The sequence below is a fragment of the Chinchilla lanigera genome, unplaced genomic scaffold (assembly GCF_000276665.1).
Source record: "Chinchilla lanigera isolate Chin_1 unplaced genomic scaffold, ChiLan1.0 scaffold00020, whole genome shotgun sequence".
Classification (NCBI taxonomy): domain Eukaryota; kingdom Metazoa; phylum Chordata; class Mammalia; order Rodentia; family Chinchillidae; genus Chinchilla; species Chinchilla lanigera.
Window position 1 is genome coordinate 4,354,171 of NW_004955421.1, and position 16,668 is coordinate 4,370,838.

General features: G+C 42.4%; 1 protein-coding gene across 1 annotated transcript in view; it reads left to right on the forward strand.

The window, feature by feature from the left end:
• Itga9 (integrin, alpha 9) overlaps window positions 1-16,668 on the forward strand; it is a gene marked incomplete at its 5' end in the record, with an annotated part of 332,049 nt that overhangs the window by 23,118 nt on the left and 292,263 nt on the right. The window contains 3 exon segments of the mRNA XM_013513777.1: window positions 8,928-9,057; window positions 11,733-11,818; window positions 14,241-14,309. Coding sequence (XP_013369231.1) covers window positions 8,928-9,057; window positions 11,733-11,818; window positions 14,241-14,309 — 285 coding nt within the window.

Below are 16,668 nucleotides of genomic sequence, written 5' to 3' on the forward strand. Positions count from 1 at the left end.
TTTGGTGACCCATGAAGTGAGACTTCTGGTGTTCCAGATATGCAAACCGTGGCTGAGGAGATTCTGGTCCTTACATCATAAAGGTTATTTAAGCCTGGTGGGGGCACCAGTTGGCCAGAGTCCATTGGGCAGAGGGAGGTGGGCTGGAGATTTTGGTAGAGGTCAACTTGATTCTGAGCTCTTTGGAAGGAGTTGATTAAAGGGGCTGTAGGTGCAACAGGTGGGCCCCACTGGCAGTTGTGAACACACGTCAAACATACAAGTATTGCAGTGAGGTCCCATGAGACACAGTGCTATTTCTTTTTTCAAAGTCTGAAGGACTCTACACTTGAATGTGTCTGTTGAGCAGCAACATTTTTAGGGACTGTTTTCTTATGAGATTCTAATCTGTGAGTTTGCTCTTCACTCTTCATTCCACAAACATTTTTGTGTTTGCCTGCTCTGTGCAGTGTTCCTTGCTAGGCTTTGTACGTGTCACCATCGACCACTGAGTTGCGTAGACTAAACACAAAAAGTACTTTAATTCTAGTTCATCTAAAATCTTTAGTTTTAACCTCCAAAACATATTCCAGATGACAAATTTTCTTTATTACCACCATCGCCTCCTGACCACCACTGGGCTTCTTAAAAAGCTATTACCATCACTTGGAGATACACTGGCCCTGAATTGGTCTCTCTCAGTCTGTTAAAGAAAATCTGTGGTCAGATATAGATAATGTAAAATTTCCCATTTTAACCATTTTAAAGTATACAGATCAGTGACATTTCCATTGTCATACAATGATCACCATTACCTAGCTTTCAACTTTTTGTTGTTGTCCTGGAACTTGAACCATGGCTTTGCACATACCAGGCAAACACTCTATTGTGGAGCTACACCTGTAGCCCAAGTTTTAGAACATTTTCATTGCCTCAACCTGTGTCCATGCTAGACCCCCTACCGTCTGTTTTCTGCACACAAGCCCAAGGGATCTTTAAAGTCAAACCCATCATTCTGACTCTGTGACTTCTCATTACATGTGCATTTAAGACCCAGATTCCACCTCTTGGTCCATGGGCCTAATTATCTGGGGACTTCCTCCTTCAATCCAAGATAGCAGAGAGCTGGAGGAGAGAGCAGGACTTGAAAGGAGGAGGGAAGGTGGATTGTATTCTGCTTTTGAAAACTTTCTGAAGAGTGTCCTTTTGAGCTAGGAAGTTTACTTTCATGTCAGAAGCTATAGTTTCACGAGAAAATAGGCAGTTGGCAATAGTATTTAATCTAGAGAACAAAAAAGGAAAGGTAGAAAGTCAGAAATCTCATCCTTTACTCGTAAGCCAACAAGTATGAGATGCTTCCCTCCAACTCCACCTTCAGTAATTCTCAGGTCCATTAACATTGGTGTCATTTTAACAGCTATACAGCACTCTGTGCTAGGTTCCATGAATGGAACCCCCAATCATCTGAATTGTTGGGGCCAAAACTAAAAAGATTCTTCTTTTATCCACCCTCTCCTACCATCAGCCACCAACAAGTCTGACCTCTCAGTCCCTTAAAACCAACATAGAGGCATTCATTTCTCTCCATGTGCTCTACTACTCCACAAATCTAACCCACTTCAGAGCCCTCCTGTTATCCTGCTTCCACTCTCCCTCCTGTCAGATGAGTCCCAGAACCATCTTCTACAAATAAGAAAGGTGTCATGGTGCTCCATGCAGAGAACTTCCCAGTGTCTTCCTATCCACTTACAGTGAAATCCAGATGCCTTTTCTGGAATGGGTTCCCAGGCCCTGGCCTCTCCTGACTCACTGCTTGCCAGACTCAGTGGCTGCCAGAACGTGCCACACACCAACTGCAGCACTGCACACCAGCTGGAGACACACGCGCATGCACACACACCCCCTCTCGTGCTTAAGCACACATTTCTTTAGAAGAGATGTGGTAGAGTCCAGAAGTACTCAGAGTTGGACTTTTGATGCATTCTTGCACTTTGCATTCCAAAAATGTTTGCTAATTAACAACCCCCAGGTCTCTCCCAGCATTCTCTTACAAACAGATTAAAATTTTGTCACTGAAAAAAATCTCATTTTATTTTAATGTCCCACTATTTGGTTGTGAGTGTAATTTTAACCTCTTTTTCAAGAATTGGCCATTTGTATTTTTCCAAAAATTTCTTGTTAATGTTAGTTCATTGCTTTGGTTTTATTGTGGTTATTTTATTGATTTGTGGGAACTTAGAAGATACTTTACACTAACTTCTTATATCTGTTGTACAAACATGTTTTTAAGCCAGTTTTTTTTTTTTTTTGCCTGTTTTCTCAGTGTGCTCATGGCATCTTTATTGTACTGGCCTTAAACATTAGTGCTTTACCAATCTGTCTTTTTCTTTTTATGGATTATAGATCTCTCTGTTACTTAGGAGGAGAACCATGCTCTAAGAATATAAAAATATCGATCTATATTTTTTTCTAGTACTTTCATAGAGTTTTTTTTCCTAGTACTGTAAATTGAAACTAGGGGTTCTCTCCACTAAGCTCTATCCCTGGCTCTTTTTTAAAATTTTGGTATAAGGTCTCATTAAATGACCCAGGCTGGTCTTAACTTGTGATCTTACTGCTTCCGCCTCCTGAGTAACTGGCATCATAGGCATGTACCACCATGTCTGGCTGAATAGGTTTTTGGTTTTTTAAAATTTGTATCTTTAATTTTTTGAAATTGATTTTTATGTATTTTATATAGTGGAAACTACATTGTTTTCATGAATGTATGGTTGATTGTTTTGACACTGGTTGGTTAACTCAGTTTTTCCTATCACCATTGATTTCAAATACTGTTCTGCCATTTGCTGACTTCACACTCTTCCCTCTCAGTAAGCATGTAGAGTGTGTAGCTTCCATGGGTGCTGTTCCTCCAGTAGGTCTAGTGAAGTATGATGTGACTCAGTAGGCAACAGGAGTCACTGTGCATTCACAAGCAGGCAGCCTATTGGTGTTGTATGAAAGGCTATTTGGGTTGGATGACCAGGACTTTGGAGGGCCTGGATGGAGGCCATGTAGGAGCCCATGATGTAGTTCAGCCATGACGTAACAGGGTGACACATTAGAAATAAAAGAGATTGTGAGAGTCAGAGAAGTGAGGGGGCTGGATGACTAGGGCACTGTGGGTAGAAGAAGGAGGTTTTACATAGGTTTCTGGAGAATTCTATTGTCCCCACTAGAAAGAACCCTCAGGATAGGTAGACTGGCACAAGTATGAGATACTGGGCCATTTGTATAGCTGCTTCTAGGGTATAAATAAGTGTAGCACCTGGCTTCCAGCTTGAGCTGGCAAGTTAGGTTTATCCTTTACTGGTAATTCTGAGGGAATGAGTGTGCTCAGCATGAGGAGATATGTTGCCATAGATAATGGGAGGAGAGAATTAATTCCTGGCAGAAATTGAAAGTCAGTGAGATATTGATGGAAAACCAAGCTTGTTAGTCAGCTTTTTGTCACTGTGACACAATACCTGAGTAAAACAACTTGAAGGAACAAGAATTTATTTTGGCTTATGGTTTCAGTCCATGGTTAGCTGGCTCTAAAAGAGAAACCTGATGGTGGATGGGTGTGTTGGAAGAAAGCTGCTGATCCTGGTAGCCAGGAAACAGAGACAGGGAAAGAGTAGGGGGTGGAGAGAGAGGGGCTGAGGACAAGAATACACCCTTCTAGTCCCCAGTGATGTACTTTCTCCATCCAGGCCCCACCTCCTAATAGGCTGTTTAGCTATATTTAGTGCTCCATGATAGAATCACCTTCTGAAAGCCTCACTTCTAAATACATGAGCCTTTTGGGTGGCATTTCTTAAAATCGAAACTGTAGGACTGAGAGAGAGAGAGCAAGAGTTTTGGGGAGGGAGATGTTATTGTGGTCCCACTAGCCTGCCAGTCAGGAAAGACTAGGGGCTGTGTGGAAGGAGGTCTTGAGAGTAGGAGCAGGAAGGGAAGAGCGGTGGATGGGAAGGGTATGTGGCTGTGCAAACTTGGAGCAACCAGAAGATGAAAGGACCAGTTGAAATGCCAGAACCTGAGGAAACAGTGGCATATTCTGGCTCTGTTCATGACAAATAGAAGTGGAAGATTAGTTTAGGGTGCCAGGAGAGAGGCAGTGGCGAGTGGGAAAACAGCCCCTCCTGCCGTTGCCCAATCCTCTGTCCCCAGCCCGCTGTCTCTTGGCCCATGTGGGCTTTGGCCTCTGCTTTGGTTCCCAGGCTTTTGACCTCTTTAAACAAAGGTCTTTGAACTTGCTGCTTCCCTCATTTCTGGAACTTCAGCTGCTTGAAACTGAGCAGGAAATGTGGCTGAAGGGGTCATACAGGAACTATACCCCTCCTCTGCCCTTCTGTTGACCTTGTCACTTAGCCTTGCTTTTGCCGTGAACTGGTCTGTCCCCTCACAGGACTGACAGCTCACAGGATAGACAGGATAGACAGCAGCTTGCCAAACTGCATGAGCTTTTTTTGCCTTCTGGACATGGCCATGTTGGCCTAAAACATTCTGACTCAAGCTACCTGCTGGATCTGCAAGTCAGTGATCCTGTGGTTATCAGAGCTGAGTTATGGAGACCACATGGATTCTAACCTCTCACTGAGGATAAGGGAGAATTTCCTAGGAACTTTGTTTTTGTAGGCTAGAATAACAGAAGTGATAGATACTCCTAAGCAACCAGAGAAGAGCTGGGCAGCCCCACAAATTGGGACATCTGGGTGGAAATTTTCTCAGCATAAGCTTCTGTCCTGGTCGTGCTGATATGTGGTATGCAGAGCAGGGCCCATGCCTTTGTTCAGGCCCACTCAGATGTCCCTGCACTTCTGGAGATGCTACTAATAAGTGCATTCTTGAGAAAAGGCCTGCACTGCTTACTCAGAGGGGCTTAAGAATGTGATTTAGGGAGTGATGGCCTTCGCTTGTGGAGAAGCTTGCATTTACGTGTGTAGCATTGGTATTGGCTATTTTTTGGGTGATAGGGAGCTAAGCATTGATTGCATTTTCCTGCCATTCGTGAACAGCACCGAGAAATGCGCATGCATCATCCATAGTGAACAGAAAAAGGCAAATATAAGGGACTTCCAGGAAGACACTTCTCAGCCCGGCCCTGAGGGTCACAGGCCCAGCCCTGTTCATCCAGTTTGGACAGAAGCAAAAGGCGAGTGTGACCCCTAAAAGGAAGGGGAAAAAACAAGAACTACTGTATTTGTTTCAAACATTTTTTAAGGAAAGAGGTTGCTTTGCTTCTTTTGTACTGGGAATTGAACCCAGGCCCTTACACAGGCTGGGCAAGTGATCCCCCACTGAGCAGAACCCCAACGTAACATTGCTTTGTTTTGTTCTCTTTAGAAGGTTTGAAAGGTGGTGAGCAGTATGCTAGACAGTCATGTTTCAACTTTATCCTGCAGTAACTTGCATCAGAAGTGGTATGCCCAATCCCTGGTGGCCTGACAAACTACTTCTCAGAACTTTGGTTTATAAAACACTGCAGAGAGAGGAAGCACTGTGCTGTGTACACAACTGGTACTGAGGATATCCCTTAAGTTCTTTGGTGTCCTTTGAATGTGGGCACTGATTGCAAGTTCCTTTCCAAGCTCAGGCCAGGAAAAAGTCTTTATCCTCTGAAGAACTGATAGTTTGTCACCCTTTGAGAACTAGCATGGACCTGTACTAGTTCATGGGCTGAGCCTGTGACCCTCAGGGCCGGGCTGAGAAGGAAGTGTCTTCCTGGAAGTCCCTTATATTTGCCTTTTTCTATTCACTATGGTGTGTGTAAGGAGAGTGAATCAGTAAGTGAATGTGTGCACACACACTCCACTCTGTTTTTCCAGTGATGAGTACAGAAAGCCATCTATTTTTACAAAACAGAGAGGCTCCTCTGAGAACATCTGGCTTCACAATAGTGGCTCCCTTTGAGTTGTCTCAGAGGGCCATGAGGCCTTGAATAAAGTATCTGTCAGTCGTCACTTCTGGCCCATGCCCTTGTGAGTTGTCAAAAGTAGACCATCTTGGCTGAAATCCACCTGGGCTCTTTTTCTCCCCACGGTGCTCACACCCTAGTCCCCAGATTGGCTGTAGCACACAGGTGATTGCCCGCTCGTCTGCAGGCACTGTCTTCCTCTCCCTCATTTTCTCTTTAGATGTTTCTGGCTTTTGCGGCATTTACCTCCTAAGAATCGTGGGGTGACTATGAATTGTCACCAGATACTCAGTATTTCTGTGGTGGGATCCAGCCTCCAGGAACTTGCGAGAAACCCACTGCTTTTGCCAGCCTGGAGCATGCTGTTTCTGTCATATATACCAGTGTTTGTGGTTGGGGAGGAGTGTACTTAACCACAAGAGACATGTCCTATGTAGTATCTCTCATCTCCACAAGGCTACATGGCCTGCACCTGTGGGGTATTTTGTACAGCTGAGGAGTTTTCTCTAAAAATTGTGCTTATTTTAACTCTTTTGAACAGATATTTATGTAAAATGTCTTGCACATTTCCATGTTACCTATCCCCAAAATGTTGTATGGATGAACTTTTATCTTTGTGTGTAGCATGAACTCTAGATAGAGAGACAATAGTGGATAGGTGGTAAATATTGTTGGGTAAAAAGTTTAATGATTTTGTTAGATAAATAATTTTTATTTCTTTTGGCAGTGTAGATACTTTACAAAATATATAAAAAAGAAGGGATTCTTTGTTATGGAAGGAAGGACCACAAGCCTTAGCCAGGGCATCTAGTGGATGCGAGGACTGCTGTCCTTCTGCCTACCCCTGCTCAGCATCAGCATCTCAGGGCCTATAGAGTGTCGTCTCACAGGCCTGTTTTGTGTTGTACGACATGTCTTCCTTGTCTGTGTTTAATCACTTTCCTGGAATTTTTAAAAAGCAAGTGTATTATCTTTAATCCATATAATAAAACACACCCCTTTTCTTTCTTTAAGTAATTTATTTATTTTCAGTGTAGGGATTAAACCCAGGCCTCCACCAATGAGCTATACCCTCAGCCTAAAGGTATTTTCTTTTTTTTGGAGATAGGTCTCACAGGCTGGCCTCAAACACCTGGGCTCAAGAAATCCTCCTGCTTCAGGCTGCCAACTAACTGGGGCTACAGGTGCCTACCGCTGTGGTTGGTGTAACACACACCCATTTGAAATACAGAATTTACAGAGTTTTGACATATATGTATACAATTATTTGCACCTCAGTTAAGATTAGAACATTTCCATCACCCGGAGGTTTCTCATGTTCCATGTGTAGACAGTTCTTGCCCTCTTATCCGAGGTAACCACTAGTCTGAATTCTGTCACCATAGTATTCATTTTGCAAGTTCTGCAACTTCACATGAATGGGATCATAAGACATACTGTATTCTTTCCCATCTAATTTTGTCTAGCTAAGATGTGGCCCCATTTTAGCTGGACTTTGAAGACTGAGAAGGGGTTGGTTGAGCAGAGGAAGTCTGAAGGTATTGCAGGGATGGAGATTAAAACAGCAGTCTGCTGAGAAAACCCCAGCTGGCTGAGAGTGCCCAGAGTCTGAGGGGGAAATGGCAACAGAGAGCCCCATATGGCTGGGAGGGTTGACAGTGCTGAATTTTACGGGAGCCCAGTGCTCTTGGAAAAATCTATTCTAGAATTTTGACAAATACAGAGACAATAAACTTAGAGGATGGAAAGAAGGGATTTCTATAAGCCCACTGCTCACTGTGGGAGGGGAGAGAAACAAATATTTTAGAACTTACCTTTCTGGTCTTCGTGTGTTTGCATTCATGGTTTTTTTTTTTTTTTCTTCTTTTAAAAAACATCAATGGCATACACTACGGGGTACCTTTTTGTTTTAACTGAACAGCACTTTGTTTCTATCAGTAATGCCAGTAGGTCTTCTACGGTATTTTTAATGCTGCACAGAATTCTGTTGAATTCATATACCATAATTTAGAATCCTCATTGTTAGATGTTCAGGGTGTTTCCATCTTGTTTTAAACTTCTATGCAGATGATTAATCCCCTTGTGGGTAAAGTCATGCAGCTATGCGTGCTGAGTTCCTTAGATAATGGAATCATTTTGGAGCATTTAGGATTAGGTGGTTCTGCAGCACAAACAGGCTCTCGGCCCTGTTGCAGATTCAGGGACATTTTCTGTAATGCTGAAAACTGTGCCTCTTGCTTTCTTGTCTCTTGATGCCTCTGGTCTCTTTCTAGTTTATGTCCTAGTTGGCCTCTCGAGTCTCTTGCTTTTGTTCTTCTCACTTTGCAGTGGGCTACAGTGGTCAGGAAAAACAGGCCTTAGAACCATTCCAGAGATCAGAGAGCGCCTGAGTGATTTCCGTGTGTTTTTGGCATGCAGTTTTTGCAAAGCTTATTTTGGTCGCTGCTTTATTTCTGATGTGCATCAGGCACCTGTAGTTGGTGGACAGTGAGGCTGGAGCCCAGGCTGGCTAAACTAATGCTATCTTTTCATGAGTATTATTCCCTGAAATTCTGTGGTTGAGAAAAATGTCAATTGTTTGCCATTTCCAGCTTCTTGATGTGAAGTTGAAATTATGTACAGCCCCATCTTGGGTATGGTAGGGACCTGGTGTGTCACTCACTGTGTCCACTTGTTTAGTTATCTTCATATCTTTAGTCATGGTTATCTCAGCCCTATGATAGATTCAATAGTGCCAGGAAATCTGGTGAAATGTTTATAGCTAAGATGATGAAAAAAGGGCTGGGGATTTAGCTCAGTGGCACAGCGCCTGCCTAGCAAGCGCAATGTCGTGAGTTCAATTCCCGGTACTGGAAAAACAACAACAACAACAAAAAAAGATGATGAAAAAATTGCTGGTGAAGTATGTTGAATTTAATTCTGAGTTTTTTGTTGTGACTGTCATGCTCACTGCATCCCCCAATCCATTCTTTAGCTTCCCTGTTTTCCTTTGGATTTCTTTCTGTAGGAGCTGGTGGTAATGGGTGCCCCAGGGTCATTTTATTGGGCTGGAACGGTCAAAGTGCTGAACCTCACAGACAACATCTATTTTAAACTGAATGATGAAACAATCATGAATCGGAGGTATACTTATCTGGGTAAGTAGCTGGGAACATGACAGGTAATAAAAGGGAAATGGAAGCGATTACAACCAAAGTCAGGAATTACTGCTTTATTAATGGGAAGTTGTCTGATTAGTTTTTTTCTGCTAGAGCACCTTAACATCTAGCCACACACAGAAGGTAGGGAAGAAAGCAAAGGAGGGAATTGAGTTAAACTTGAGTGATTTATTTAGAAAGCAAACAGTTTGAGCCTCTAGGGCAGCAATCGTTTTATTTCTTCATTTCAGCAGGTACTCAAGTTCACATGGTCAGATCCAAATGAGTGGTGAAGGATCTTAGTTTTTCTGTGACATCCCTTTGGGTGGGGCCTCTGCTTCCTGGTGACAAATGAGTGTAATAAGGACCAGAAATGATCATGACAGATGGCATTCTAATGCTGAAGTTTGGTTAAAAGCTCAGAAAAATTTCCCTTATTTTGGTAAACCTTTTTAGTATTCTAGAAAGATGATATCTATAATTTAATGTAGCAGCCATCAGGTAGCAGTCACGTTGGGACAAAGCCATACCCATTTCAGAACAGAGATAGACCATAGACCATCTTTGCTTAGCATGTAAATGACTATTACAAGACTCAATTCATGCTCTAAATGCTATACTTTTGGATTGAAAATAAAGCTAAATTCAGGAAAACCTAATAATGACAAAACAATGCTTTTTCACACTCACTGCTTTTGACTTACATCAGAGGAATCTCCTGGCCCCTTTTTGTATAGAGTTGCTGGGAATTTCCTTGCTAGGTAGCAGTAGGGAGTTGGTGACGTGTCTTTTCCTTTCTGACTCCAGGTGGTTGCCCAGTAGCACAGACCCAACAGTATACTTACTGAGTCTTTGAGGTATTTGTCCTTGTGCTCATCCAGTCCTCAGTGCTGTCATTTATTAAGCGTTTACTCTGTACCTGGCGCTGTGTATTATTTCTTTTAATTCCTGAAGCAACCTTGTAAGGTAGCTATTATAATCATTCACATTTTATAGGTAAAGAAACTGAGGTGCACAGAAGTTATGTACCTGCCCAGGTCACATGTCTCATAGTAGCGAAGTTGGGTATAAAGCTCTGGTTTCTGATGAAGGGTTCAACGCTGAGCTGCCTCTCCAGTGTACATTGCTGAGACAGCACTTGTCATTGATACTGAAACCCTGGTGAGACTGCTAGCACCTTGAAGTGGGATTTTGTATCACATTCCCAGGACTTACTGTGGTGCCTGGTGTATAAGTAAAAACTCAACATGTGTATGTTGAATCAGAAAATGAAGAAAATGAGGAAGATAGCCCAGTTTGGATGGTGACAGGTTCTGTGCATCTTGGGGCCTGGGGTTTTTCCCTGTGTGCAAAACAGAGGCCCTTAGCTGTCACTCATGATTCTTGGAGGCAATATGAACTGCCGGTCTGAGAGAAGTCAGCCACATGGAGAGCTGAAATGGATCACTGCATGATGAAAATTAATATGTGTCATCACAAAACGTAACTTACAATCATAGCTTAAAGGTTTGAGGCCGATGAAAATGTTTAAGGAATGTGTGGCAACTTGTCCAGGGTTTCTGCTGGTCCAAAGAGTGCTTCAGCCTGCCAGGAAGGTACTTGGAAGGCAGGAGTCATTTTGATTAAGCTCAGATGACTTTTCCCTTAGTTTCTAGATCTTTTTGTATTCAGATTCTTGACTGTCCGACTGGCTCTTCATCATGAGTCCTTTGTCAGCTTCTTTCACCTTTTCTGAGGAAGAATATGACATAATGGCTAGCAGCAGGGGCTATGAAGTCACATTTTATAGGTAAAGAAACTGAGGATTTGAATCTTGCTATGTGATCTTGGGGACAGATTTGAATCTTGCTATGTGATCTTGACAGATTGGATTTGAATCTTGCTATGTGATCTTGGGGATTTTTTTTGCCATGTTTTGCCCATTTCCAAATCTATAAAATGGAAGAATCAATCATATGAGGAGAATCAATCATAGCCTCTTATACTGAAAGAAGTAACGACACCCAAAGATATATATAAAATATTCATAGCAATTTTATTCATAATCGCTTCAGTTTAAAATCAGATACCCAGGAACAAGAGAATAGAGATGTGCTATATGTATAACACAGCATATCACTCAGTGACAGAAATAGATTACTACATGCAACAAGACAAATCTAGTACATAGTGATAGATATCAGAATGAGGACTACCTATGGGTGATACTCACCAGGACAGGCCATGAGTGAACTTCCTGGGTTATGGTTGTGTGTTATATTCACTTTTTTATTGTGCTGGGGAGTGTACCTAAGGCCTTGTACATGCTAGGCAAGTGCTCTACTGCAAAGCCTTTATGTTAACTTCATTGATCTGGGTGTTATGTAATGTACACAAACCCATTACATTCTACACTTTGCTTATGTTTAACACAATATGGGTCCCAAAGAGGACATTCAGAAAATACTCCTTTTTGTCCCAATGTCCATATGAACATGCCTATTTGTGAGATGAGCCATATAAGCATGAGAAGACTGACAGCTGCCATTTGTTCCCTGCTAATTTAAGTTCCCAGAATAACTGCAGTATGATGTCCAGAGAGGGGGCATACTTGAGAAACTTTTTCCTTTGGTGTGAATTTTTCTTCCACGAGCATCTTTATCCAGCCTGTCCTTGTTTCTACTCATCCTATTCAGGTTATGCAGTGACCGCTGGCCACTTCTCTCACCCATCCAGCACTGATGTGGTTGGAGGTGCCCCGCAGGATGAAGGCATTGGAAAGGTGAGGAGAAAACCCTGTGGTATGAGACAGAGCTGACAGAAGTGGGGAGCATCTGCCCCTGTTATAGATGTTTGCAAACTGACTGTGCCCTGAATATTCTTATAGGTTGTTAGTGATACAACAGTGAGGACGCTGTGACAGTCCCCATCTAAGTCACTTTCGAGAGTTTATTGTAAAAGCTTAGTTAAAATGTGAATATTATTAACACTGTTCATTCTCTGCACATTCTCCTCTGAGACTTTTGCAGTTGATTTGGGGTGTGCATTATTCTAGAAGACTATTCTTTATGGTGCTTTACCTTCCTAAGCTCTTTCAAGATTTGGCTTTGGCTTCACGGAATCAAATTAGTCCCAGGTATCTTTATTATTTAAAAATTTTTATTAAAATGTTTTTTTGAGACAGGGTCTCACTGTGTGGTTCAGGCTGGTCTTGAACACACAGTGATCCTCCTGCCTCAGCCTCCCAAGTGCTGGGATTATAGGCGTATGCTCCAGATATCTTTAGAAGGTTTTTTAGTGCCTGAATTCTCATTTATTTCCCCAGTCTTTTAGGAGGAACCATGAGTTCCCACGATTTGTGGAGCCCAAGGCTGGCTTGGGAGTATGTGGAGCCCAAGGCTGGCTTGGGAGTACTTAGACTTTCTCTAAGTATCTTCCCAGAATGTAGAACAGACCCTATGGATCTAGGGATGAATTCCTTGGGGAATCATGGCCTCTTAGGGCCTAAATTGTGGAGAACTATGCTTATTAATTATTTAGCTTCAGGGTGCAAGAACTCTGGTGAGAGAGATCCAGATGGCTCAGGAATCTGTTTTTAACAAGGTCTGTAGGTCTTCTGGTGGAAAAGACTAAACAGTGGTGTGAACCACCCTGTGCCCTTAGGGGCTGGCCTGCAATAAAGTCTGCTGTACTTTCCATGGCTTAGGAAAGTGGGATCTGGATTCTATAGAGACCCAGATGGCCTGAGATCACTGTTAATGGGAGCTTTCAGCCAGGATACCAAGAGGATCAGGGAACTAAAGAATCCGGCTGGCTGGCATGATTGAAGAATATTTACAAGGGTCATTTCTGTGGATCTTCATGGGTAGGAGTCAGGAACCCTTGCTGTTATTTCTGGAGCATGTCCCTTTCTCTTCTGTAGTGCTTGTGGATGGAGAGAGGTCCTTTGAGAACAAAACCAGATAAACCAAGACTGTAAGCAGGTGAACTTTTGATAACTTCAAGAAAAGGTTGGATTTTTCTGAATCACATGAATTCCTCTAAGTGGCGGGAGGAGAAGCACTGTGCATATTGCTGAATTGATGTTATCTTCCGGGGAGGGGCTGTATGCCACCAGCCTCTTCATGGTGTCAGTGAAAATGCCTACTCCCAGTTCACAGCAGTGCAGATGCTCTGTACTGGTGACAGTGGCTTTCTTTTCTTGATAATTACAGAAAAACTCAATTTGATTTTATTGTTTCTCTTTAAGATAATTGTGATGACCACATTGCTCCTGTCAGGTCTTAGGACAAGAATGATATTTATAACTGATAGAGGCAGCCAGAGGGAGTCCTGGATCCAGTTAACAAAAGGAACATGAATGCACTTCTTACAGTTGCATGACCTGAGAGGAACTAGGGAAACTGGTTAGAGGTGACAAAGTTACTGACTGTTCCACATTCCCAGGGATTAGAGCTCCCATAGATTTGATCTTTAAGGACCCCAGAATGGGCCTCTGACCTTCATATCTGGTATCAGAGCACAGAACCCTGTATGCTGTTATGACTGTTCCTTGCCTGGGGGAGGGGTCCCCTGCTCTGTTTCTCATGAGATAGTCTTTCTGTAAAGTTAACTTGAAAAAGAACAGTGAAATACATTTAGGAAATTAAATATCAATGGCATTCATCATTTAAATACTCATACCAAAGGTTCTGAAAAATTTGATAGGAAAGGAACTTATTTAATGTTTTTAAATGGTTTAAATTTGCATTTCCCAAATTAAACTTATATTCATCTAACTAGATTTCTTGGCTATAATATATGTGGAATCACTTTAGAAGACTTTTTTTTTGGTCTAAAATGCCCATCTCTACCCATTTGCCTTATATCTGTTAAAGCTCTAACTAATAGGATTAAAGAAACTATTTTAAGGAAAGAAATAGTATTTCTGAGAGTGGAATTGATAATTTGGAAGCTTCTAGATTGTGTATGACTTCTATAAATTCTGTGATTCAGGAGTAATGGAGGTAACTTTCACTTCAGGATTAACGGATACCCCCTGCAGAGTTAGTAACGTGAGAATTATGTTTACTTCATTAATATCAGCCAGCATAGGCACTCTTGCCATGTGCCTAGCTTTTAAATAGGACTCTAAGAGGATGCTGATAAATATCTCTGGACATTGCTTTCATCCTAACTAGATTTTTTTTTTGTTCATTCCCTAGGTTTATATTTTTAGAGCTGACCGAAGATCAGGCACATTAATTAAGATTTTTCAGGCATCAGGTAAAAAGGTGAGCTTCTTAGAATAAGTGACTTTTTTGTATGGGAGATGAGATCATGTGGGCGTCAGTTCCTCTTGGAAAATTGGCTTGCAGGGCCTACTTGTGTCTTATGTTTACATGATGCTTCTATCTGCATGCTGGTGCTTTCTCTTTCTTAGCAATCTGTATAACCTGCGGATTTCATGAGATTCATGCTAATTTTAGAAGACATCATGTAGCAAGATGAGTACCTAGCCAAATTTATAGTACAGCATTTAAAAAGGTTGTCATAGTCGAGACACTATCATCCAAACGTGACACGCTCTTTCCCTCTGCTTTTCTCCAACTCTTGTCTTTGTCCCCTTCCATCTGTCTCTCATACAAACCCACCTGCACTTCTAGAGACAGCAGGTACAGTTGAGTGCTGGTAGTAGATCTGCTATACATAGGTGATTACTTTGAAATGATGCAGACTGATGAATGCTTCTCCTGGTCCCTGTTTTATCAACCCACTACTGCCCTCTTTTCCTGTGTCCTTAGACCTCATGTTGTTGCCAGGGGAACTGTTGTTATAAAGAGAAAATGTGAACAACAAACCACTTAGTTCCTCTTAGAAATAGCTCAGGAGGATGCTCTGCCATTAGTCCCGGAGGAGGTTTATCTGCCTGTGTCATGTGTTCCCTCTCCCTAATCTCCTCTGTTTCCTGAAGGTTTGTATCATACTATACTGTAGTCTAAAATTATGCCAGTTACAGAGTCTTCTGATTAATACGCAGAACTTTTCATGGGTCACTCAGCCCTGCACTCTTTAGTGTGGCTTAGATCAGCAGGATGGTGTGGCAGAGATTTGCTGCCCTATGGGGTTGGGGGTATGTGAGGTAATTTGGAGGTTGGTTTTGGTGGAGGCCTTGTGGGCTCTGAGAAGAAGCCTAGGGTGCCTGAAATGTGGGAAGGAGACTCTAGAAGATAGAATGTCAAAGAGTGATTTTACTTATCGTTTCTCTGAGACACGGGGGAAAGTAGTTGTTTCCTTCCTTTACTACATTCTTCCTGCCCAATTTTCTTTCTGACTTGAGTTAAATCTGCCTTATGCCAGCCTACAGTCATTCTAGGTTGTTAGGATGGTAAACTGTATTCCAACAATCTCACTTACAACTGGACCTTTTTTGTGTTTTTTTTTTTTACCTACTTTTTTTGAGACAAGGTCTCACTATGTTGCCTAGTCTGGCTCTAAACACCTAGACTGAAGTGATCCTCCAGTGTCAGCCTCTGGAGTAGCTGGGACCCCAGGCACGCACCACTTTAATTTAGAAACCTTAATAATATGTGCACTTAGTATACAATTGCCATAACCTTTAGAATTAAAAAAATAGCACTTAATTTCATTTTGCATTTCTCCTCACAGCAATTCTACCTTCCCTGAGAATGGTGCTAGCTTGTGTTATTTTAACATTTCCAAAACCCCACAGCAACAACATTGGGACTGGGAGCAATTTTGCAGAAAAGGTTTTCCAAGCCTAAGGTTAGAAAAGAAAGCGCTACATGCCACTTGTGATACAAAGGGTCCCAGTGAGCACAGAAAGCCTGAATACTCCTCACCTAAACAGTTTAGCTCTTTCTCCAAAAAGCAGCACATGAGTAAATGTGTCTGCTGTGGAAACAAACGCCCTCCACATTTCAGATTACCTGGGTTTGAAGGCATAAGTTTAAAAGATTCTGCAGAGTGAGTCATGGGGCTGAAACACAACTGTCCTATTTTCTGAGCATCTTCCTGTGCCTTCCTCTTCCTTTGCCACACCCTGCCACCTTTGCTCAGGACTGGCTCCTGTAATGCCTGCTGTCCTGGCATAATTAGCAATATGATTGTGCCCTCTCTTTTTAAGACCCATGGATGATAACTTACCTGGCCACCACCTGAGCCCAACTTGGGTCAGGTTTTAGGGGTGGATTTGAGAGTGGGTCATGTGAGGGGAATTTAGGGAAACCTCCAGGAACTCCCTGTGCAAACTTCCTGAGGACTCGGTGTGGTCAAATTCCAGGACAGATGTGCTTACCTGTGGGTTTGAATGCTCTTTCTATGTCAAGGTATGTCAGGTTCCCTGAGGTGGAGGCAGAAGGGCACAGGTATTTTGCCCTCCAGCTCCGTACCCCTGTACCTGGCCTTTACTTTAGGATACTTCTTTTTAGAAACTTTGCCTGTGCTGCAGTTACCCTCCAGCCTGCCACACCCTCCTAGCCCTCTGGCCTTTACTTTTTTCTCCTAGTACTTCCTTTGATTTTAAAATAGGCCATAACGTCCCTTTGTCGGTCTTATTCTGCTTTGTGCCAGAAGAAATGAGATATTTTTGGCTCTCTGACTTCTCCATTATCTTCTAAGGAGAGGACACGA